Genomic DNA, 26,534 nt, shown 5'->3' with positions numbered 1-26,534 from the left:
AGGTTTAATGTGAAGCAGCTTCCAGGGCTTGGCTACAGCTCAAAAAGCTTGTACAGTAGCATTGATTATGAAACTGTATATGCTTTTGAAAATCTGTTTTATGTCAAGGCCTCTAATTGCAGCCTAAGACTTGATGCAAATCAACATTAATGACCCAAAATGATACATTAGCAACAGATACAGCAAGACAGAGCACCTCATTGTCAAATAGATGCGCGGGGAAACTTCAGAGGGTCAATTAAATCGTCATGTTAGCATTATAAATAGTTGTCAGGAGCCCTGTCCTTACTTTCGGTTCGACAGGTGCCAGAAATACTTAATAAGCATGTGTCAGTGTTAACGATCATTTGTGAGACAGTATAATCTGGAGCCATTACTCACAAGGGTGCTGCGGGACGCACACCCTCAGAGCTGCCGGTGATGGAGGTGGCACTCATAAATAAAACAATACTCATCAGGATAAAGACATGATCATTAATCAAGGAGGCAACAAGCCTTGTTTGGATCTCCATCTGACTGACTGTTGGTAAATTATACTGAGGGCCCAAATAGTAAAGGAAGAGGAAGAGAGAGAGTGACGGCAAATAACCTTTAAGCATTCAAAGAGTGTTCACACTGTGGGACACTCACATCCACCGGCGGCCGGTGTCCAGTTCTGGTGACAGAATCACAGCCTGCGGCTAAATTCTGACACTGTCAGAGATTTGGGGGCAAACTCTCACAATGTCACTGCTGCCAGGACCCCTTCTACAGGCTGACCAATTACAAAGGCATGTGAAGTGATGCAGGCTGTGGGTTGGTATTCATCTTTATGCCTGTGATTTGTGCTTTTTCATCATATTACTGATGTTTTTCTTCAGTCCCCTTATCTACAAGCAAAACATATATCATCTACTCTCCTGGCTGGAGGACAAAAAAATATGTGATGCAATAAAAATATTCTTATTTTTCATTTTATTTGGCATTGTGATTAGTTTAATGGCATGTCTAATGTCATATTAAGCAAAACTTATAAATAATAAAAAGTCTAAAATGGTTCTTGTTCTGGTTTCTAAAAATGAAGGCAATGAGCTAGCTTCATAAGATAAAAATGCTAATTTTCAAATATCGGAATTCAGGATAGTTAACCAATTACAGAACGTATATAATACGTATAATTCACTGTCATTTCATCTTCCACATATCTGTTACATTTTCAGTCCATGAACTGGCTTGAAAATGACTGCAGACCAGCTTCTGTATGCGGTACGCCACTTTAAAGGTAGACTGGAAAATTCCAGTAGGAAGCAGTGAATCGGTCCTGTCCTCCATCTTGTAAACCATGCTGCTGTCACCGCTGTCAGCAACCTCATCACACCTCCTGAATCTTCTTCTGATTATTTGCTCTTCTCCTCCATTTTCATCTCTTTTCTTCTTCTTCTTAATTTTATGGCTCCAAATATGTACACGCGAGGACACGGATCACACTCGCGAGAGTAGAGGTTTCTAGAGTTTATCCGACTGTTTGATATCCTGTCAGCGAGTCTGATGAGTCTGAGCAACCGATAGTCAAACCAATCTCCTATCACAGTGACTGTTTGAGTGGGCATTAACTTCAATATCGCTTTTTTCTGCCTTTTTGAAAACAGATTACTCCAGTAGTGGTGTTTGAGTTAGCAGATGAGCTGCTGATGAAAAACCAAAATAAAAAGATAATGCAATTATTTCAGTGCCCTTGTAACTTGTTTAACATGGGAGTAATACAGAACATCCTGGATGTTTAGTTTGCAGAGGTTGCACTATATGACTGCACAATCAATATTGCTCACCATGACCTTACTAAAAGCTTTTCTATCTATGTCTAGTGTACCTCCTAAGGCCAAAAGGCAAACAAACAAAAAAAAAATGTGCGTGCAACAAGCTCGGGTGATCATTACTGAATCCGTACCTCATGCCCTCTGTAGACTTGTTCTGATAATTGCAGTGGAGCTGCGGTGTGCCCAGCATGGCCTCAGTGAAGACGGCCAGGAAGCCCAGGGTCTCCACGAACAGCGCGGAGTCCAGGAGGAGGTAGGTGATGTAGGCCGCCACCAGCGTGAAGGCAAGCACGCACTGCAAGTAGTCCACGAAGTGAGTCCACGACCAGAAGTGGCTCCAGTCAAAGTCTGTAGGTGCACAACATAGGGAAACCACAAGTGAGTCCACAGAAATGAAATTTTTTTAACAACTAGCCGCTCAAGGGAGAGCAGTTCCAGCTGGCCAACACTGGCACAGCAACAGAAACATTACTTGATGTGCACTGATCCTGAAAAAAGAAAGACGGCGAGGCAATGCAGGTCTGAAAAAAGAGGCAGGAAAACACTTTTTCTCACATCACAGGAAAAAATTGAATTCCAAAGTGAAGTTGGGAATAAACAAACTTATCCAAAGTTTGTGTGTTCCCTAGTGGATGCAATATTCATTACCGCCAAAAGCACCTAAGTGGGGGTGTTGTCATCCTGAAAAAAAACCCAGCAACAATATGACAATGAATTTGCTATTTAAAAAGGGCCAGTCCACTAATTTTTACACATACACACGGGGGTGAAAATAACCAAGATGATATAACCCAGGTGGTCTCAACTTCGGTTTGGAAACAAAACACTGATAAAAGACTTCTTGCATTAGAAACTGTGGGGCAAGGAGTTAGAATAACGCGCGTATAAACCAGACATGGAGGATCAAAATTATTGTGATTTTGATTGCATCATGGGAGATGGAGGCTCCAGTGCTTTTCCAGGAAGTTTTCTCAGCTTTAAAGACACAACTGTGAGATTAAAATGTCACATGATGCACATCGGCCCAAAAAGACCTCCCATTAGCTTACATTGTAAAAGAAGAGGCTGCAAAATGGTGGATTTATTTCTTTTAGCATCACAGCCTCCAAAAACTGACTCATTTCACTATTAGAGTCTGATCCATCTCGAGTCGTCGGTCTAGAAGAGCTGCATGATTAAGAAAAAATGACTTCAGTTTTACTTAAATGTGATTTAAATTTCAGTTTAGGTGAACTGAGAGACTCTTTTACACCTATGCACTTACATCAAACCTGCTCCCCTCACTTCGCACTGGAGGAAATAATTATCTATCAGTCATGTTTGTTCTTTTTTAGATGGTATGTTAAAACAAAAAAAAAAATCTAAAAATCCCATTATTGTCAACATGTTTAAACAGCTTTCACACTTGAGCTGCAGATTTTCACATGACTCCCACCACCCCTTCTCGTATTCAGGAAGAAACTATATGTCACTGCCACAAATAGGCCGTCGGCACTGCACGTGATTTGGACTCATTCTCATTCAGGTTCTCGCAAAAACAGAAGCCTTTGACTTCAGGGTCTTGAGGGAGGAAGCTCTGTGCGAAGGAAAGACGGTGGTACAGAAAGCCCCGAGGGAGGCTGACAGTCAGCCAAGGTTATAGCATTTTCCACACAGCAGTAATGGCCTGGGTAAGAATATGGAAAGTGATGAATGATTAAAGCCCAGTTTTCTGCCCCCTGCACCTCTTGTGTGCCATCTTTCTCCAAGGAAATGATTAGATAAAGATTCAGAGCACAACACTGACTTTCCGTTATATGCGACAGAACCAATACTAATCATACTGTGATAATATTCTCAAATGGTTGTTCGCCTCAGGCACCGCTCTAACTAGCTGATGAGGGAAACAGGTAATCCTACAATGAGCCACGTAAGACATTTTTCTTTCACCTCTAATTCCTTCTACACAGTCAACACATCTTTATGGTGTGAGCAGCTAAAAGGCACAGATACAGATACAGTGTAGCTGCTGGTTTAATGCGTGAGCAGAGCACATTAAAAGAGTTTATCATGAAAATCTAATCACGGCTGAGAGCAAAAGATGTTTCTGCTCTGCTGTATCTTAAATGGGATTTCTACAGGCCTCAAATGCAATAGAGCCGATTCGTTTAATCACGTTTAAATGAGGCTCGCTTTGTCTAAGGGGCACATCTGAGCATTCTACAGAGGCCTACTGCATGGGCCGATATAGCCCTCCAGAGTAGGGCCTATAGAGTAGATAAGGCAAAACAGAAGAAAGAAAAAAAAATCAAAGCATTGTTTGAAATAACTACACCAGCTTATACCACGCTATAATAAACAGACCGGCTATTTTTCAAGGCTGTCAGGTGATAAAATCATAAGGGGAGCGATATAAGCATTTATGATGTGTGGGTTTATGATTTAATGAAATATCATTTCATAAGAAAATGATTGGTTGGTGATTCTGACATTTAGATGGCATTTCTACATGAATGCTCGTGGCGGGCATGCTTGCGAGCAAGGTAACCTGTTAAAATGAGCCAATCCAATTGTTCTTCGATCTCAGACAAATCCTCTAAATATAACTGCACAAACCTCAAAGACCAATTCAAACCAGGTCGCAGCTTTCTGTCAGCCCACCACACAATCCATACACCAAGATTTACCATGACATACAGCATGTAACACGGCCACACAAAGCACTGTTGAAGAGAAGACAAGCAAAACTGTTCTTGAAAGGTATAACAGGGCACGTATTTCTGTTCCGAGTATAATCAGCACTAAGAATATCCCTTTGAGAGCTGTTATGTGTACTGTTAAGCACTGTGCTGTTCTGTAGGTGTTGTGGCTGCAGATGCCTGGTGAGGCTGTGGAGCCAGAGCCAGAGGACTGTGAATCTGGGCCAACTAGCACCAGGCTGGCGTCCCTGATAACAGCCAAACACAGAGGGAAGCAATCAGGGGCAATAGAGCAGCGTTCAGTACCAACGTGACTGCTCAAGCCATGCACAGCTTCGCATTAAACACAAAACTGAACGTATGATGCATGTTACATATGGCTCCAAGTGGTGATGTGGCTGGCTTGGGTAGCATAACAGGCTCACACAGAAAGAGCTGGCAGGAGCCGTTGAAACATTTACAGTGTTGAATACTGTTAGCTAGCCAACAGCATGTTCAACCTCAGCAGACTTCTGGAATAAAGACCAAGAGTAAAACATATAACAGTGTCACACATGTGAACAAATTAGCATCAGCACATTTATTCAACAGTGTTAAAGCCCTTAAATAGCATCCAAAACAGAGCTAAAAGAAAAGTTGTTAGGCGGCTAAAAAACACAAAACTGAACACATGCTAACGTTGCTCTGTGCCTGCTGAATGTGTAAAAAGGCACCTGTTTGCTAGCATGGTAGCCGTAACAACTTCACCGCATCTGTTAGCTTGTTTCGCCTTTCCACAAGTGGCTAAAAGTTGGTGCTTAAGTTAGCAATATGCTAAGATTTAAAATGCAGCTACCTTTTTTTCCATTTTGAACCTCAAGATACATAATACGACAATTTCACATTAAAATAACCGCTTCAAAATCTTTTTTCATGGCTTGCTGACTCTGCCTGTAACTGGATTGGGAGAGCACTCGCAGATTGTTGGTGTTCTCACCACTAGCACACAAGCTCTGGTTCACTGGGAGGAGGCAGTTTTCAGGCCCAAAACAGGGGAACGGGCACCAGAGCTGTAAACACAGCCTGGCCCGGCGGCCTCTGGGGGACATCATGGGTGAAGGAAGAAAAGAAAAAGAGTCACCAAGCAAGAGGCCAATCAAGAGAACATCTCTGACTGGCTTTTAGTTCTTGGCAAGAGTTGAGCAAAATTAAAAGCAGCAGCATAGACGTCAAGTCTGGCCTTATTGCTTTGGGGCAGTAAGATAACTTCATAAAACTAGCTAGTTAAGATATGTCAAGAAATGTGATCATCCAAAATGCATGTCCATACTCTGACAGTGGTGTGTGAGTGAATGGCAATGCAAAACTGTAGTGGCACCCAACTGCAAAAAAAAAAAAAGACCTTTGCAAAGTGCAGAAAACCTTTCTTAAGAACGACTTTGGCTCTGATAAAAATAAATAAATAAATAACTTGATTATGACATGCATTTCAGTTATTTGTGCCATCCCTGCCTCTGCCTCATGTTTCAGTAATTACACTCTTTCCTGCCAGTGCTGTAGTGTCATCATCTCTTAATCCTGCGTGTGTGTGCAGGCTTTGAAAATGCACAAAAATCTGCTGTCAATTCTGAGCTGCAGCAAAAATGTAAAAACAAACAAACAAAAAAAAACAGCATCGTGAACAGCAGCATGTCGCACAGTCACACACTGACCACTATGGGATGTTTATCGCAGTATCGTACCTCAGCCACATCCTGCCACACACCCTCTCTTGCTGTGCCACTTGTGTTCCCTAGGGCACTCTCCTCCGCGCCTTTAATCCCCGTTGCTGTGTGGCAGCTGCGGTGGCACTGTGTGGGAACACACCGGAGCTACACACAATAAGACTCACTCTGGTGGCCAAACGTCTTGCACACAGCTCGGTTTGAAGTCCCACAGAGTTGCGCTGCATGTGTGGGTGAGTCGGGCCGGAGCCTGTTTACCAGCTGCTCCTCGAAAAGTTCCGTTAGGCTCTCGACACGTCTATGGGGTAGTTGAAATAACGACTTGCTGTCACTCAAAAGCACTCGTTGGAGGAGCGTGAACATTATTGTTCGAGACAGCCTGGGAAACTGAACCTCAGATTTCGACACGCTTCATTTTCTGAATTTAAGACATGGAGCTGTTTCACAGTGACTAACAGGCTTTCACTTGCAAGCCAAAGCACCGCAGCATTTCTGCCCTGACACCCAAACTACATGCTACGCCTCTTCTTTAAAAATGGACTGAGGCTGAAAGTTAGGCGTCTACCTGCCCTTAGGGAGCAGGTAAGTGCACCTACAGGAGAAGATGATTTATTATGAGCTGACAAACCCAATGAAGCTACAGGTAGAGACCCCCCACGGGACCACAGTGAGCAATGAGCCATGACCAACAATAGAAACAGTGGAGATCTGTTGTATTGCCATGTAGCTCTCTGGTACGGTATCGCTCTATCGCAGTGACATAATCAAGATACCTGCAGGTTTCATGAAATGCTTCCTGATTCGTGTTTTGAGCGAACCACAACTTGTGCAGGGGAAGTCAATTTAACTTTTGCAAGTGGGAAATTTTACAGAGAAGGGGTACTGTTTCTCTCTGGTGTCGTGTCAAAGTCTGTTCCCTTGTTGTTATGTGTCTCCCCTTAACCACCAGGCCATGAGATGGTTTAAAACCGTCATTCTTGCTATTAGATTGGTAAAGTCAAACCCTGTCTACTTATTAATACAACCAGGTGTTCAACATCTCCCTTTCATAGCACTGAGGTTTCTAGGTCAAACTTGGATTTCTACAGGTGTTTTTTTTTTTTTTTTTTTGCTTTGGACAGTAGCCATGATGATAATGCTGTGTTTGCAACATTGGCGCCAACAGTCATACCGCAGGGAAACACTGGGATGGAGAAATGGGGGGGTGGCAATCGAAAAGTTGTCTATTTCCGCTTTAAGATTAAACTGAGCTGTAACCGAATGAGAATGTGGTTGTGACAAATCAGAGCGACTGCCTCTAAGGAACAAACAGGCGAGCTCCCCCGCAGTCTGAAACCACAGACGGCCTAAAGTTTGCATGAAGGATTTTCAATCATGGAGCAGAGCCCTGTTTGACGGCTTGCTCGCTGACACAAATTCATTTATATGCGGCTGGAGATTTCGAAAAATTCAATCAGACTATTCCTCTTTCAGGTCTTCAAAAATAACCAACAGTAAAGTTTGACTCAGGCACACATTAGGCAAAGTGGAACTTTCCCCACTGTCATAACTTTTTCGACAAATATTCAATCTTACTTTCTCTTTCCAAACCCTTTTACCTCCACCTGAGTGATCGCCAGCATTTCGGATTCCGACACAGCCAAACGATCTGATCTTTTAATCTCCTTAAAGGATTGCAGAAGGCGGTCTTCCATATAAATCACCCTGAGCTGCTATTACACCAGGATTTCTTCTGTCTGAGAAGTTCAACTACACAGTCTCTGAGGACGTACTGTACTGCACAGATGTGGCCAGTTGTGTGAGTGCAGTTGAGGCACCACAGGCACTCTCTGAACCTTTGTGCGCTCTCACTTACATGAAATTATCTCAGCAAATTACACATTATGAAGTACAATGTCACCGGATGTAATGTTCACGGCCACTGATGTCTATTATAGTCCAGCTTTATTTAGACGTCCTCGGAAGTTCTGTGATTTTCGTTCTGAGTGCAAGTCTCCAGCTGTGAGACGGAAGTGCCCTGGTGTTATAATGACGCTGTGCTGCAACGGAACCAATATGTTCTATAATGAGGGCTTGGAGGACATAAAAGAATCCAACTGTACGATCAGAGAAATGTACAGGTTGAGAATTCATCCTGCTGACTAACACTATGGTGAGTCACAGTCAGAAAGCTACCATGTGAGCCTATTCCATCTCACAGCTGCACGCTCACACCAGTTTGGTGCTATATGTTATACTGTTAGCTCTATAATTTGCTTTTCCATCGCCGCATCTGCCCAGACGCCAACCACACTTGCTCCAGGCCCCAAAGGGCCGCCGCGTGTCTAACCGATACACGGCTCCGCTACACCTTTTCATTCCTCCCTCCCTCTACCTTGGCGTGTTCATGCCTCCGTCAATAGCAGACTATAACATGCTTACGCTTGATATTTACACTCGCAGATCAATGAGCAGGCGCAGACCAGCAAAGCTGCAATCAAAGAACATGGCCTTCTGTCAGTTCTAATGATGCTTGGCAGAGCTTACTGATCGATGACCATTCATAGAGAATCGAGCCCCCGCAGCTGAAAAGCTCGGTTCAACATGTGGGCAAAAAGAGCTGATGCCAGATGTCTCAAACAGACAAGACAGGCTGAACCACAGAAAGCCGTAACGATGGTGAAAAGTGGCTCTGCTCCTCTGCTCCTGCTTTTCTTAAAAACGACCGAAAAACCTCCAATAAAAAAGGGAACAAAACAGCACTTCAATACCCAGTCATCTAGTGTGCATTAGTCAGTCCCAAGAGGAGAATCTTTTATATATTACAACACAATGAGCCAAGAGAGCAAGTGCCTTTTTCCCATCCTACATAGATTGTTTCCTACTGCCATCTAATGTCCTCACCAGGAACAACAACAGCTGTGTCCTTTTCCCAAAGACCATACTTATTGTAAACAGCGTGAAATCGATATAGGTTGCTGTTTAATACAAGCGGGGTCACGTATCATCAGAATGCCACTGTCAATTCAACCTCAACGAAAAAGCGTAATGTTTCATTATTTTTGCAGTTGTGAGTAGTGCCTACATTTCTTTGTGCACTGCATTAAGGATAACGTGATATGGATTTGTGTAGGGCCAATACAGATAACCGACATTTGGTTTTGAATATACACAAAAAAAATATAGGTAACTAATGACAAGGTACTCAAGTAATGTACTTAAGCCCACTTTTGAGGTACTTTACTTGACCTTCTCCTTTTTCTGCTACATTTTACTTCCACTCTGCTCCATTTATTCAATAACTTTAGTTACTTAAATTCATATTTTTCAGTGCTCATATGCTACTACTTGTGCAAATGTTACCAGTCAGACAGTGTGTTGAGGGTGGGCCACTGAGTCAGACTACAGAGTGCTAACTACAGTCAAAGCAGGAATGTTGAATCTGAGCCAAAGCAGCAAGTATTTTTTAAAATATGTTTCTAATCAGCAATCAGTCAAAGAAAACAGCAAAACCGATGTGGGAAAATGCTGAATGATAATTGTCCAGGCTGATAACTGGTCCATCCCTTCATGTTAGACTGAACCTGTGCATTGAGTTATTTGACAATTTAGTGTTAGGTTTCTGTTTCTGGTCATACAGGTCACGTGACTGAGTCTCACATTTATAGAGCAGGAGAAGTAGTTACTTCTGCAATCCATTTCAAACCAGAAAGGCCTCTGAGACTGAAAAGTGTAATGGAGCGGCCTTTTGAGATGGAATCTTACATTTTGAAACTCTTGCAAGGTTCATTTAGCCCCAACTCGACTACTTTAACAAACTTTACATCACAGCAATGTGGGGGTGCACAGAGTAAACAGTGAGTAGGATTACCTTTAAGGAATTGTAACTTTATGTAGTGCTTGTGTCATGAAACTTGCTCTAATAAGTTTGTAGTTGTCATTTCCATTTATGAGTTCATTTGTGCTTCATGGAAGTCTTTCAGAGCATGCTGTACTAGCCTACGTCTCCCCTCTCTTTTAAATTGTGCTGGATGCTTATGAAGTCCAGAGACTTGGCATAAGTTTGCTGCGGGTGTCCATGTTTTCCCGAACAGATGCACTTGGCCACATTTAGATTGGAAGCCGGGAACGGTTTACGTTTAGTGCCATGGAGAAAGCTACTTAAATGAGTGGAAAAAACATTTCCTGGTATTGTGCATACGGGCTTACTGGGACATTTAAATAAAGTGGAGCCATTGTTAATGTTATGAATAACACCTGTGTTTTCCCCTACAATGACAAATCCAAAAATCTACTGTAAAAAGGCCTGTGAGGGGCTGATGGAGAACACGTGACTGTGTGAAAACACAACATTTTGACAGTTTGAAGTCAGTGTGAGCTGTACAGATTTCCGTCTTGATCCAAAAGTCAGTTCAGCTGTACTCTTGATGTTTTCTCTGTCATTTTAAGTCATTAAAAAAGACCATTACCAACAATGGCATTACTCTGTCTCAAGATACCTTCATACTCCCTTACTCATGTGTGCTGTACCACTCAACTCACTTTAAAAAAAAAAAGGGGGGGGCAATATATGAAATATATAGTTTCACTTTAAAAAAAACATCTGGGAACTTTCTGGGGACATTTTCAGCTGCAGACTGATACATACTTGCTGCACATGCAAGTATTTACAGCAGCAGGACGAGGTGTGTGGGACTTAAAAATAGACTTCCTATGAAGGAACATGTCTTTTGGCCAGTGCAGCAGTGTAGCTCATTGATTTGTTATTGTTTTTGGAGCTCTGTGGCACAGCTGAAGAAGATATATAAAGCTTTTGATTCACAGACAGTTCAACACATTCACTGCTGCTTTTTTTGTTCTTGTTGACACTCACAAAAACACAGAGACCATCATCAGCCTTAACCTTAAATTAGACCTCTTATTGTCTCGGGAAGGTTGAAATTATGCAAGATGTCTGGAGATAGTGACAAACCCTTTCAACAAGATAGAACTATAGATGGAAAACAGACAAATTCAGCCTAAATGCACAGTTTCCAACACACACACACACACACACACACGCACGCACACACACACACACGCACACACACAGAGCCTGATATCAATAAATCAACAAGCAGTTTTTCTCTTTTTCAACCTGCATATCCATCATACGAGTGGCATTGTGCTGAAACCAAACTTGTAGTTCGAAGAATGGTGGGGAAAAAAGACGATGAGAAGACAACATCAATTAAATGTCATTAGCATTTGACTTTGCATAAATCAGCCATTAACAAAGATGCTTTGGCATTCACAAAATAGAATCAGCATGCACCGGTTTAAGGGTCATTAAACACATACACAAAAACACATTTGGACTGAGATATCCATCATTTCAAATCTCAAAAACAAAAGTTAGATAAGTTAGAAGATGTCAGTATGTGGGTTGAAACTTTACTATCATCATGTTAGTCGGTTATAAATGACTGATTACCATTAACTACTGTATATCAGGTCAGAATACATGATAGCTTAGTTGTAAATACTATAAATACATGCAAAATCACATCCACACAGCTTTGTCAATGAAAGCTGTTCATTCATTTAAAGTGAAGGTGTGAGGTCTAACATGCATCGAAAGCATCACAGCAGTGGCCACAATGGACGGACAGTAAACACGTTCAATGAATCAAACATACGGATGCAACATCGGGACTACATGCGGGTGAAATGGGCTCATGCTTCAGCCAAACATGCGGTGGTGGGTGGTGTTAGTCATCAGTTAGTGTTGGCTGAGCTGGAGGAAGAGCAACAGCGGGGCGTCATGCATGAGACACAGAAATGGAGAGGCAGATGAACTACAACTGATGTTTCATGGCAGACACAGTAAGTTGTGTACATACCCAGAAAGATCCTCTTAGGGATTCTGATCTCCTCGTCCTTACTGTCTGTTGCTACAGACACGAAAATGAGGGGGAAAGCACAGGGAAAGAAAAAAAAGAGCTTGGTTTTCTTCTTTTTGACAGCAAAGCCAGAGGTTAACCGTGATGTGTCAGGTTACTGAGCTACGGCATGACTTTGTAATACTGTGAGACAGTCAGCCACACTTCAGATCATTGTGAGTAATCAGTGACACTACAAAGTGTCTGATTCCCTGAGTTATATTTATATATTACAGTTATATTGCTTCTCTACAGATCCCGCCCAAGCCTCCAGGAACATCTCTACATTTTGAGGCCGATTAGACATTTAATATTAATTCCAGTGTCACATGATGCACACTGACCCAAAGAGGTTTTTTTCCCTATAAGCTTTTATTGTGTAAAGCGGTGAATTTATTATTTCGAGCATCACAACCACCATGAAATGACTCATTTTACTATCAGAATTTGATCCTTTCGGTCCAGTAACATTTTGATGAAAGCCTAAAAGAGACACACGATTAATTTGTTTTATCCAGTTCAAAGTAGGGGAAACAGGATCGCTCTTTTGCCCTTTCTTTAAGTTGGGCTGTCATAGAGGTTTTGAAATGTCTGTCCAGCACTATGTCATTTGCAAACTAACAAAAATATATGCGTAACTGTAAAATGTGTCAAAACTGGTTGGCACAAAATTAGTACACCAATATCTACAAAGACAGAGCCTTGGAGCTGAATAATAGAAAGTTTAACAATCTGTCACATCCGTAGGGAGCAGTCTGGGAAATGAATTTTTCAACACTGGACATTTTTCCTGGCCCCACTGGTTGTCAAGATGGCTGACTGGCCTGAGGCTGCAGCCTTTCCTCTTTGAATGCAGACTACTTGAATGCGTTCTGTTCTGGATTCCACAGTTTTCGCTCTCTGTATTTTCCCATGTGACACTGGGCCTGAGGTCATTCAGCCTTGTTATTCAAGTGTCCTCCCCTGTCCTGTCTTCAGGTGCAGGGCAGGTAGAGCTGAGCAGTCCTGGAGCAGGAGTACAGTATAGTATGCCTGGATGGAAAACTCCAGAAGTGCATGCAACACATGATGCACATAGGGCTGTTCTTTGTTCGTTTGTGCACACAAGGACGCTCATAAAACCACAGGATGTGAGGTACTGAATTACTTAATAGGGCTGTTAGGAAAGACGCATTCTGCTTCCAGGAACACCTCAAGTTACTGCAAATGGCAGTGAGCTGTATACCGTGGACATTTTGAATTTTTCTCCTTATCTCGGGTGCACTTGATAATAACCACCATTAGGAAATGGCAACTGTATTGTTACTTAAACATAGTTAACAGTTATTTGACTGTTAACGAACAATGCAATGCTTTATAGACCATTTAATAACTAATGTAAACTTTAATACATAAATATCAGTTGGTGGTCTATTAATTGAAAAGATGATAGTAAAACATTTTTATATCTTTTCATTTGCGTGTCAGTGTTTTCCTCTTAAGAAGGCTGGTTTGAGTCATTTATTAACAAAAACATCCTGCCCGTCAAGTCACAGGCAACAATCTTCAGTCTAGTTAAAGGGCAAAGTTCACCTCTGGTCATAGTTTGCAACACTTGCGAGGTGTTAAAGCAGGATTTAAGGGATCATCAAAACATTACCAATTTAAGGAGTGGCTCGGTGGTAGCTCGCACTGAGGGGCAAGGAGACCTGTTAACACCATGCTCACACACTCAAGTGCATTCATTCACACACGTTTACACTTCTCTGTGCACCTGCCTACACACATCCACGAAGATATCTTTACACTCTCACACACAGGATCACTTCTCCATCACACGTCCTCTCATATTCACTCCCACGTACTCACTCTTTTTTTGCCGTGTAACATTTGGAGCGGCACTTAAAAGCATGCGCACAGATTCTAGCACAGTGTTTATCTGCAATGTAAAGAGGCCCTGCCGAGGGTTTCTGACCTATGAATGAGCGCCTCTTGGTGTTGAGTTCAGTGGCCATTCGGACGTTGGTGCACAGGTTCAGCATGATGAGCATGGTGGCGATCATGATGATGCTCTGCCACAGCAGCAGCGTCTCGAAGTAGCGGCCAAACCTGACGCGAGGAAGACACAGAAGAATGTGTGAACGTAGTAGGTCACATGTAGCATGCATGATTAGAGTCAAAGCTCTCTTAGTGCTGCAGCAAAGAGAGACCGTGACGGTATCAGCCACTCCAGATTAGATGAACACACAATAGATAAGTGAAAACTACTCAGTTTGATGTCTTTACTAGGAAGTTTGTACTTGCAGCAGACAGTTTTCAGACCTCCTGTTTGTCACATCTCTTGACTTTGTGTGTTTAGTATTACAGTTTTACTTTAGGATCAATTATACACCTTTCATGAAAAATTAGCAACCAATGTTTAACTGAAACAAATGATTGCTGTTATTCAGTGAACTTATAGCAGGGGTAAATTGTGTTTGGAGTTCACTTTTGGGTCACAAAATGAGTCCACCAGTTAAGCACGAAGACAACAGTGAGAACTAAATCTTCAGTTTCAATGCAATTGAAGTTCCTATGATGTTTTCCTTAAAGCCGAATTTCAAAGAATATCCTGCTGATTACTGAACATCTCATTACTTGTTTCATAATGTATCCAATTTGGCTCTTGTGCAAAAGAGTATTAAATTGAGTGATTTCCAAATGGAGTTTTGTTACAGTGCAACAAAGAGGGAATAACTCGTCACCTGAAGAGTATCCTCAGGATGTTTGCCACCAGGAGAACCAGGCACACATAGGTGGAGAACCCCTCTGCGTTCTGGGTCCTGCGGATGTCTCTGTACTGGGGGATGTAGGGCACCACCCCACCGAACACCATGGCACCAGCAGCCACCCACGACACCAGGCTGTTAAACACAGCCACAATCTGTTCGAATAGCTCATCATCCATGTTGAGCAGCTCAGCAGTCCAACACCTGGCCGAGAAGTTGTGAAGTGATGTCAGCTGGCTGTCACTGCCTCAGCGGAGACTACGACGAGGTGTTTCTCCTCGGCTGGATCCTTGAAACGAGTTTGACAGTGTAACAAAACAAACATCCGTGAGTTTCGTGCATAATCCTCACACGGACAAAGAAGAAGCTACTGCCACGCCATCACAAGCCGAGCAGTGAATCCGAAACGACGACCCCCGGGGGCTAACGATACAGTAACATCGGAGAACAGTCCAAACAGTGAGAACATCAACGTGTTAGCTACGGTGCCAGCGGAAAAACAATGCTTACAACAGGAAGCGGCGAAATTTGCTGTGGAGGAGACGACTGTAGATGCTTATCTGCTCAAAACGTCCCAGTTCTCTGATTCAACACTTCTGTTGATGCTAGCTGGCGCTGTTTTGAAAAGCTGCGCCGAACTCACGAGAAGAAACTCTCAGTTTTCCTGAAATAGTATAGAAAGCCCTTGAAATCTGCAGGAAAATTACAACAAACCGCATTTTTGTTGTCCAGGGTTCTTATATCATAATAGTTTGTTCGGCAAGTGGCCCATACTCGGTGTATTTCTGTTATATGGTCCAGCCCACACTTCCTGAAACGTCACACGTCACGCGTGACGACAAAGATGATCGACTCGGACAAGAGAGTTCACACACCACCTAAAACTGTCGTGTAAGCGGTCCGCAGCTCAAAGCAGGGATTTCTGAACTCACAGTGTGACTGTATCAGCAGTTTGGGAAATGATGGAGGGCAAACGGTTATTAATTAGGCTTTTTCTTAAAAAAACAAAAACAAAACAGCGGTGGAACACATGATTAAATATGTGCATACATGTACCACAAGGAACTTTAACTAGGAAACAGGCTCAGTGTAATACTGATGCCTCAAAATAACACCAGGACCATCAGGAAGAATTTTGGCTATTTGTATTCCTATTCTGAATGATGGTCAGTTGGTGATCTTCATTTGTAGAGGGACCATGTTCAATATTAAACATAAATGTTGCCATTTGATGCATTGCACCAGAGTTTACATCTGCAGTCCCTTGGCAGGTCATATATAGGCTATCATAATACCTGCTCTGAAAAAAAGGCGTACATCTGTATGGATAAAACCCCCTTCAAGTAATTCAAAGTCACATTTATAGATTTTAGAATTATTTAGCTTTTCTAGAATAAAGTTAATACTTTCTAACCAGTTAATGTTAGTTTTTATCTAGGGGCTCCAGTCCTGCATGTGGCCCACACCATTTTTTTTTCCTGTGACCGCTCCTGTAAATGAATCCAACCCTACTACAGGCAATGAAAATTGTACTGAAGTGAGGAATCTTACTCTGCCTGTTCTTGCTCTTACAGCTGAGCTGCACCTTGTTGAATATTTCATGCAACCTGGTTTATTTTAGTTGGCTTATTGCTTTGCACACCACGGCAGTGCCATACAAATAACAGGAGCGCTGCAGTTCAAATTGAGATGCCTTTTTACTGTGTTAAGGTTTTTAACATATTCAGCGGGAGTGAATTCAGACTGTCACCGACACAAAATCCAGATTATAAAGATTTAAAAAGGCTTAATGAAAGTTATATAACCCTCAGAGCAGACAACCTCTCATCTCTCAGCTGTCACTTTGATCCAGGATAATCTCTTACGTAAAAAAAAAAACAGAGCTTCAGTTTGGGGGTAGACAGACACAGAGACCTGCCTGACGGGATCAACCAGTTTACAAAGAGTTAATAAAACGCTCTGCCCATATGCTTCCATGCATACAGATCCCCGCGGATGTCAAAGTCAAGTCCAGCAAAGTAAGTCAGCACGGGACCGGATATTCAATAACAGATACCTTCACAATAAATGCGCTAACTATGAAGCTTGCAGGAAACGTGTCGTGGTGTCGTGGCAGAGGACGAATCGAACACCGGATTTGATTTAGTCTTTGCCATTTCGGATCAAGGTCACTTCACGATTTGAATTGGGTTTTCTAGACTTAAGATATAAAGTAAATAAAGCACATCTGATATGAATTGTAATCATACATTTTTCACGTGAAAACTATGATTGAAGGTGTCAGTCATGTTCCTTTGCTGAAATATACTAGTGTGACATGCTTGAGTTGTATGTATTTGAATTAAGCCCTTATTTATTGTAGAAATTAACATATAAACTGACAGTGAAATGTGATGTTATCGGAATAACACAAAACTGAGTAGTACCTCACCAAAGCAGAAAAAAGGCAGCAATGCTTTATCACTTGACCTTTATTTTGAAATGATAGACACGAGCGGAAGTCGTATAGTTTTCATTCCCCCGACTGAACTCGCCGCAAAGTTATGGGAGTCACAGCTAACGTTCCTGGGGGGAAGCCCAGTTGGGATTTTTACTGTCGTGGCCCCGTCTCAGTTACACCAAACAAACGGCATTATTCAGGTTGTTTGGCCGAGGTTTAGACTCTCGTTCTAATCTCTGTTGCTCCTGAAGAAACGATGTCAAAAACAGACAGCAAAGCAGCTGCAGACATGACAGAGGCGGTAAATTTATCCGGTGTGAGCCGACGTTCTGTCCTGTAAGATACTTGTTGTTTTTGACGGTTTTCTCTCCCTGTAGATGGAGAAGACGATGGAGAGACTGCAGGGACGATTCCAGGCGGTGTCTGAACAGCTGGAGTCCAAAAATATCCTTTAAAAAAAACCAGCTACATCCACTGTGGCCACAGCTGGTAACCTTCACTTTGAGGTGGCTCAGGTTCGGTGTGTGGCGTGTAGTCCGTTTGTCTCGACTCAGAGAGGTGCCATGTTAGCTAAATCAGCTAAAACACACCTGGGAGCACCTGCTAGTCTTCAGCATGCACGGCCACCAGGAGGCGTCCACACTCAGTTTAAACAAGGTCCCCTGGCAGCGCCGAAGCCACGCCCCTTTTGGTGGACAGTATAGGACGTAATTTCGGAAGAACAGTATGTTAGTGAATGGAGAGTCACTAAAAATGTTTTGGTCTGGCTTGAATTGTGCCACGAGCTACACATATGATGTTTGCATGATTTTCCAAGTGAAGAAAGTCACAGTTTGTCGTAATTAAGGTAGAATTTAATCTAGTTCTTTGTCAAAGTGCTCAGTGAATGTCACCAACACCAACATGGCCGCCAACTCGGCATAGAAAAGGATCTAAAAAAAGGTGAAAATCACAGTAAATCTTTAAAGTAAAGTAAAGTAGTTAAGGGTTTTGGTGAGCGTTCAACACAGTGACATCACTAATGCGATTGTTGCCTGTGTAGTCTTTATAAGAACCTATTTCCAATGTCTGTTTTTTCATTAGTTTTATGACAAACTGCAACTATTGTTTTAGAAAATTATAATTTCAACTGACAAACATCATATGTGTGTTTCACAACACTGTTTAAAAAATCTGTGCGACTCTACTTTAGGCTTTTCCCACAGCATTTTGACTTGACATAATAGGATAAAGCCTCTTTACGAAACTTCTCACAACAAGGGTCTATATTGTCTTGATTAACCAGGCCATGATTTCGGTAAAGAGACATTACTGCTGAGTTTTTCAAATGTATTTTAGCCCTTCAGGCGGAATGCTGTCTAGTTTAATTATATTAGAGGGAAGGCAGACATCTCTATGGATCATTAGTCCAAAACTCAAGAGACTCACACCAAACGAGTCTAGATGGATAAAAAGCATCACATAAGAAAAAAACATATTTTTGATTTTGGGATGTACTGTTCCTTTAAAAGACACATTTCCTTGTGTTTTACCAGAGCATATCAAACGTGGCTGCTGTGTGTTGCTGCGCTGTGTCCTTGATCTGTGGTACTAGCTGGGCAACCTGTACAGCTCCTGGCAGATCTCTCCTTGACTTTGGAACTCGGTGAGATGGGAACCCGCATCGATGACCTTGAGAAGAACGTGGCTGAGCTCATGACACAGGCCGGCATGGAGGGGCAGGCCACTTCAAAGTGACAGCAGGCCCACGGTTCATCCGTCTGGTGAGCTTGCGCCATGTAACTTACGAAATCTGAGGACTTCTGTTGTCTTCCCAACAGTGATGTCATTTAAATGGAGACTGCACAGGTCCACACATCCATCAGACTATCTTATAGAGGGACGTCTATGTTGTTATGATTTTAAAGTTTAGTTATGTGTGCGTGTTCTCTAAGGTGCTGCTGACAAATCTGTGCATTTCTCTCAGTACTAACACTAAGAAAAGGGTGAGGAACCTTGGAACAACACGCTAACACATGATTTATGTTTGTAACATTTTTTTTGTTTTCAAATCTTGTCCAATCAGATTGCAGCTGATCAAGGTGCTTACATGTATCCTGTTGAGATTTACGGAGATTTATTTATAATCAGACGGGGTCTACTTTGCATTTAGTGTTTTCAAACCACATCTTGTAAAGAACACATTGAATGCATCTGCTACCTCATACAAATTTAAAGCCTTTTTTAAATGTGTTTAACCTGCATTGCGTACCTTTTGTGGACTTCCTCCTATTTTACCAGCACCTACTGATGTTCCCTGACGTTGCAGATGCACAGGTGCACATTGTGACGGTGTTTCCTCATGCACTGAACAGTTGCTGTACAGTGCCTCTAGTGGTCAAACACTCAACAGGTTGGTCTTAAACATGAAGGGCAGGGATTTAAAAATCTGACCACCAAAGACAAAGTATGGTGTGTCATGTGAGCAGGCAGCCAAGCTGTCGCTAGTTAAGCTACTCTGTTATGTGAGCTGTACTCCAGCTGCACCCTGAGTCCCAAACACACATAAACACGTTGTTTCAACAAGAATCTGTAATCGTTTATATCAAAATGGGTGTCTATAGCATGACTTTATAATCTTTATTTACATGTCAAATAACTTTGGGTAGACATTTCAGACTGTATCTCACCCAGCAGTGACGTTGGCTCAGATCAATATGTGTAGGTGCTCTATATCCCAAAGGGAATTTATGACATTTTGGAATGCACACTGTAGCATGTGAAATTAGTCATGACATTATTGGGAGAAAATCAAGTTTTGAGATAATTTATTTTCATGTTTTAATATCACAGAATCGTTCACAGTGTTCATGAAAAACTGTTCCCCACCCAGTTTAATGTTTTAAACTGCTCCCTATAAGGTTTAAATGATGTTTTCATAGACATGTAGCTCACCATATCTCATCACAACCACATCATTGCACTTATCTAATAGTAATATTCTCTTTAGTGGTCACACATTTATAATGATTCCGTGAGTCACCATGCAGTATAAAGAGACGCATTCAGTGGCCTTAAAACAGTGTAGGGTCGACTGTTACCCACAGGTTGACATACTGCTTGTTTTATTGATGACTAACTTAATTTCTGGGAGAATATATTGTTTTACACATCTATGCAATTTATTTCTGTGCATAATATATCATGTAATGTTGACCTTTTTGCCATATCATGTGTCTTATGTTGTCCTCTTACCTATATATGTATATATGTTTAATGCACACGTCGTCGCACTCCGATTGACTGTAGTAGAAACTGTAGTTCTGTGACTGTTAATCACTGTGCACCAAAGCTAACATGCAGCTGCCAAATAAAGATTTTTCCAAACAGTTTCACTCTTACTCCTTGAAATTAAAAGTGGTCGAATTTATAGTGTGTCGCTGTGTTTTCTAGAGAGCATCAGTCCTTTGTTGTATTTACCAGGCCAAATGGTGACAGAGTTGTTTTATTGTTTCCCACAATGCAATGACATCCAAGTGGGTTTCTCACTTGGATGTCATATATCAGTTGAACACAGTTACATTAGCCTCATTTACCTAAGATCCATGAGACTGAGTGGTAATGCCAGTCTGCCGTATGTTAGAGATGAGGGGAAAGTGTCTCACACCGTGTTAGGACAAGTAACTAAATATTTTAAAGCACTGAATCTTAGATGTCTCCCGGTTGAGACTCCAAAGCTGAAGACTCATCTTCCATCAGTCAGATGATGTACCTTGAACAACCAATGCTTCATGTTGTTTAAAAAGCATTGCTGTGAATTGTTCGTCTGTAAAACTGTAGTTTTTTTTAAAATTAACTGGAGGGTCCTCTGATGCAAACCCAAAAAATACAGGATTTATCTTGGTTAGACTTATTAAAATATTTGAGATATTTTTATGGATTGTTTTCTATTCATTTTTGAGAAATCTTGCAGCAGGTCTGTGTTGGGATCTATTTTGCATTCGTATTATATTTTATTGTGATAATTTTAAATAATATATCACCCTCGTGTTTCAAACGACACCTCCTGTATATCTTGATGTGTAAGGCACCAGCCTGCGAGGCTGCCGCTGCACTGATTTTAATTGCAGAATGCTAATCATATGCCAGTCTTAATATTCAATTATCTCACGCTTCCAGCATCTGTTGTACTCCACAGCAAAGTGGAGACGGGTTTACCCATCAGACAAGACATGATGCTGTCAGTGAAAATATCATATATGAATACATTTTTGCATGTTAAGTTGCCAGCTGTCAGTGAGAAGAAAAGCAGGCTTTCCAAACTGGTTGGCAGTTACACAGGGAAATTGTCTCACAACTGAAGACAGTACGAGGCATATAGGGCTTTGGTGTTCATGCCCAAGCAGCATCAAAAGATTTATGCTGACGTTCCTGAAGAGATAAGGAAAAGCAGGGAAATTACATCATAATCACAGCAAATGAAAGACAAAAAATGTCTCAATATAAGTTCTTATTTATTTGGTGATGATCCACAATGATTAGGCAATTAACTTTTTCAGACTTTAGACTGGTAATCCAAAAAAAAAAAAAAAACGCAATGTGAAGCATTATCTTGTCCTATGATGGACATAATTCACTTTTTCTTGATGCATCATGAAGCAGTGATGTGAGTAAATGAGGTTTGTTTATATTGTGAATAATTAAACGTTTTATGTATCTTGAAGTGAACGTCAGTGGTTAAGAGTAGATAGAAAATACGAGCTCTTCTCTACCACGCTCCTACTCCACACTTCACACCTTCAACGCAGCTGCAGTTGTCTGATTCTGGCAGGAATAACAAGATACTTAAACAACTGGTAAATATAGACACATAACACTTTAGGTACTCCAATAGAGTACACATCCAGCTCTTGAGCCAGCCAGCTGATACACTGCAGAGGGCAGAGGGGATTAAAAAAAAAAAATAATCCAACAGATGTGCTAATTCAGGCCAATTCAGGCAAAATCACTCCCCTCTCTGTTTCTGTTTACTGAGGACTCCTCAAATCACAAAGACACTTTCATTTGAAGCACATCAGGGGGAAGGTGACAGACGGGACACCACAGATCATTTGTATAATCCTCAGAGATAAGTGAATATGTAAATGACTGTTTAATTAGTAAAAAATTAAAGAAAAAAAATCAACTGGGCTACAGTGTCTTGCTCAAAGACACTACAGCAGGACTGAAATTGTGGTGCCAGTAGAAGAAAATGCACATAGGACACATTAACCGATGACCTCGTCGTGGTCACACTGCTGCTGATGTGAGGCTGTACCGCCCTCTAGTGGTCACATGTGCTCATTACATTGAAGTTGTTGCTGACCGTGGTCCTGAAACAGCTCTGTGTAACTTGCGGTGTACCTGAATGTTTGTGAATTCAGCTTCTGTAAACAGTATTTTAATTATTTTGGATGCAGTAGCTATACAGAACACCATGTGGCCAAAAGTATCTGGACCACCCTCACACCTTTGTGTACTCTGGGCTGTTCTTCGTTATTTAGAACCTAAGCCAGATCTTACCATCATCCTAAGTAGAGGCTGTCATAACAGCACAAATAGCTCATAATTCCCATGGTTTGTGAATCAGACGTTTAACACTGACATATTGTAGATTCATAAATGAAGACGTCTACATACTTTTGGCCAGGCGGTGTGCACATCATGAGGTCATCGTGTTTGTTGATGCACTTGCGGTGTCTCCGCAGCAGGTGGCAGCGTTTGTCAGTGTCGCTGCTGCTCTCTTCTCGTGTGAGGACCATTTTGCAGCCACCAAAATCACCCCGATGACCGGAACCGACACGGCCAACGGATCAAACTGACACCTTCGTATGCAAGTAATGTACGTGCAGGAAAAAACAAAACAAAACAAAACAAAAAAAACAAACACACACACAGTTCATACAGGGCGTGCACGGATCTGTGTGAAAGTGACCGTGCGTGCTGTGTGAGCGCATGAAAAAAATAAAAAATAAATAAGACGGCGCACGTGTGAGCGCACAACTACCGACGGGCCCCGGTGTCACGCTCGGGGAAGCCAAAGCGCAAAGAGCGCCGCTGACCGTGTTGCTATGGCAACCCGTGCTGAGGCAGACACTTGTCAGCCTGTGTACATGTTAGCGTGCTTGTGTGTGAGTGTGTTTACCTCACAGCTATGTGTACTTGGAGGACAGCCGAGGCGGAGATCAGAATTAAAAAATAGATCAAATAAAACAAAGCGTGTTAAGCTGACGTTCTCTGTTCCTCGCACAGTGTCACTGAGAGTGACGAGAAACACTTTTAGCGTTTTATTTATTTATTTATTTATTTTTTACATGATACTACTTCTCAGTTGGGGCGGTAAATGGAGTTCACACGCTCTTCTCCCCGGCGGTGGAGTGCTGAGTGGGTGTGTGGAGAGCCGTGGCCGGCAGAGAGGGGAGGCTAAGAGGTTCGGCCCCGTGGCCCACGCCCGGGCGCTCTCCACTGGGAGGGAGTGGAGGGAGGGGAAGGGCTCTAATGGATGTCCGCATGGTTGGATGGGGGGAAGCACTTCAGGAAGAGTGTGTGTGTGTGTGTGTGTGTGTGTGTGTGTGTGTGTGTGTGTGTGTGATTGCACGTGGGTGTTGTCCGCCCTATTTCTCCCTCTCCCTAATGCTACTTTTGCACACTTCACTTACGAGGTGAAACACAAAGTAAATGTCAATAGTCTAAAGTGGCCCCCTCTCTTCTGTCATTATCCACGGATCCTTGCACCATCTATCTATCTATCTATCTATCTATCTATCTATCTATCTATCTATCTATCTATCTATCTATCTATCTATCTCAGCTCACACCCCTCTCATCTTATCTCTCCTCTCACTCTTTCCTCCCTGTATCACCATTCTATTTGCCTCCTGCCATTTAACAATCTTCATGCCATTACTGACCCAGCCTGAAGTGGAAAGAGTGCAGCGCGCAGAGGGGCTTCTGTGCACAAGATGATTGCTGTTTTTTTTTTTTTTTTTGCATAATTTTGGACGAGACCAGCCCATTCTGCAAAAATATGGAGCATCTGCGTCCATGGGAGCGCGCGTTTTTTTCTTCTTTGGTCTTTTTGTCAAAGGGAATGAAGGGGCTGAAGGAGATCTCGCCACAGGAATCCATTTTTGGACGCCACAGCGTTTCGAGTACAAAATGTTTCTGTGACACTTTATTTTAGGGCACAGTAATAAGACACAACAAGCTGAACTTTGAATCAAATTAGAGAAAACAAGGAATGATATATTTATTTTATTAGACAGCAAACATACACAGTTATACCTTAATTACAAACCATTCCCATAAATCACGTATAATTAGAATCTCCATTAGCCTCATTGGAGTAAAACATACTGTACTAAGATGCTATTATTTTAAATTACACTCCAATTAGAAACCAAGTAGGAGATCCTCACACACTGATACACACTACTTTACAAGATCGTGCAAGGAGAAATCATCTGTGCGGCCATATCAGATCTGATGCTATTCTACCCTTACTACCAAATAATACATGTCATGAGACGCCACATTAAATACTACCAACATGGACCTACGATGGCTTCATCGAACAACACAGTCTGTAACCGGACTAATGTAATGCTATGTTAATAATGGTCAGATAAAACACAGAGCTCAGAGGATGGTGAATTCATTTGGGTTTTATTTCACCTAGTTTCATTTTATGCCAGGTTATTTTGTGAGTCACTGCAATAAAACTGTTGTGTAAAAATAAAGCTAAATAACATCGAAGTCGCTCATAGTCCAGATGTTTTTCTGGAGTCCCATGAAGTTTGTGGGAACTAAGACTCTCTAATATATATATATATTTTTTTTTTTTGTCATATTTTTTTTCAAATAAATATTTTTGCGGGCCTTTTCATGGTTTTATTAGACAGGACAGCAAGAGGGAAAACAAGAAATCAGGACATGACATGAGGCAAAGAGCCACAGCTTAGATTCAAACCCCTGAGCCTCTGTGTATGGGAAATAGAACAGAATGGTACTGCAAAATAAATGGTGCTTTTTTTCTGTTAGGCCCTTGTTAGACAGGCTTTAACAGTTCATTTGTCACACTTTACAAAAAGAAAACTTTTGGCGGCTGTAGCTCCGGTGGTAGAGCGTGTCCTCGAAGCATCCTTGAGCAAGATGCTGAGCCCCAAATTGCTTCTGATGAACAGTGGGCACCTTGCACAGCAGCCTCTGCAATCAGTGTATGGATGTGTGTGTGAATGGGTGAATGTGACAAATGTTGTGCAGGCCTTTGGGTGGTCAGTAAACATGGAAAATCGCTATAGAAATGCAAGTCCATCCAACTTTACTGCAAAGGAAAACACAAAAACATCTTTATTTCCAACCTATTAGACCCTTTTAACCCTGGAACACTAACGGACACTTTTGTAACACCATCACTAACATTGGGTATATTTTACCCAATATGACATACCTGATAAAACATACTTCCCATCAAAACGTCAGTACTCTCCTTTCCCCTTAGATTACATCTCATAAAACAAAAAAAGGTATCATGGGGAGACCCTTTAAAAGGCTCTAAAATTAGTTTAAAACAATCTGGGAGTTGTTAGCAAAAGCTTCCTTAAATAAAAAGACAACAAAATGGGAACTTGTTCTTCTGTCCACCCATACCTGCGACATGTGAGCCTTGTCCTGTGAAGGCACTGTCTCTAATGCTGGTAAAATAAACCTGAAAAATATTTTACTCTCTATCATACGGAAGCCGAGAACGGCCATGGATTTTTTCTTTTCTTTATGCACTGTTTATCTCTTGATAACGACTTATTATCTGGTTATCTCGATATAACAAAGATTGTTTTCTCGTGATAACAAATTAATGAATAATGTGTCCCATAATATTAAATGAATGAATAAACGTTTCATCTGCAAACCGGTAGCCCCTAGACAAACCCAGTCAAGTAAACAAACTAACGTAAAGTGTAACTTACCGGTAGGCGGCAGCTACAGCCGGCTACGGAAGCCTTTGTGGCAGATCTTGTAGGGTGAAATCAAGACGAATACATTATCAATTAATTTGTTAGCACAAGAAACCAATCTTTGTCATATGGCGATAACGAAATGAATTAATTCGTTATCACGAAATGCATAAAAAAAAGTGCATAAAAAAAAAAGAAAAATCCTTGGCCTTTCTTGGCTTCCGTAGTATCACTAACATCAGGTGAAAATCATTCGAACACGTGCCTGTTGAGGAAAACCAGGGATGGGAGCAAGGAA

The 26,534-nt window shown here is 41.8% G+C and overlaps 1 protein-coding gene across 2 annotated transcripts in view; it reads right to left on the bottom strand.

Annotated features, from left to right (window-relative positions):
- LOC119016728 (solute carrier family 66 member 2) overlaps positions 1-16,004 on the bottom strand; it is a 31,325-nt gene extending 15,321 nt beyond the window's left edge. The window contains exons 1-5 of one of the 2 annotated variants that reach the window (XM_037092922.1): positions 15,335-16,004; positions 14,801-15,113; positions 14,032-14,165; positions 12,039-12,089; positions 1,928-2,144 (exon numbers count right to left, since the gene is read on the bottom strand). In XM_037092922.1, coding sequence (XP_036948817.1) covers positions 1,928-2,144; positions 12,039-12,089; positions 14,032-14,165; positions 14,801-15,003 — 605 coding nt within the window. In that variant the 5' untranslated portion in view covers positions 15,004-15,113; positions 15,335-16,004. Of the gene's footprint in view, positions 1-1,927; positions 2,145-12,038; positions 12,090-14,031; positions 14,166-14,800 lie in introns of both variants that reach the window. The other variant, XM_037092923.1, reaches the window with a different exon arrangement.
- Between the last annotated feature and the right edge of the window lie 10,530 nt (positions 16,005-26,534).

This window comes from Acanthopagrus latus, chromosome 3 (genome assembly GCF_904848185.1).
Source record: "Acanthopagrus latus isolate v.2019 chromosome 3, fAcaLat1.1, whole genome shotgun sequence".
Lineage (NCBI taxonomy): Eukaryota > Metazoa > Chordata > Actinopteri > Spariformes > Sparidae > Acanthopagrus > Acanthopagrus latus.
This window is presented reverse-complemented; position numbering and strand designations above follow the sequence as displayed.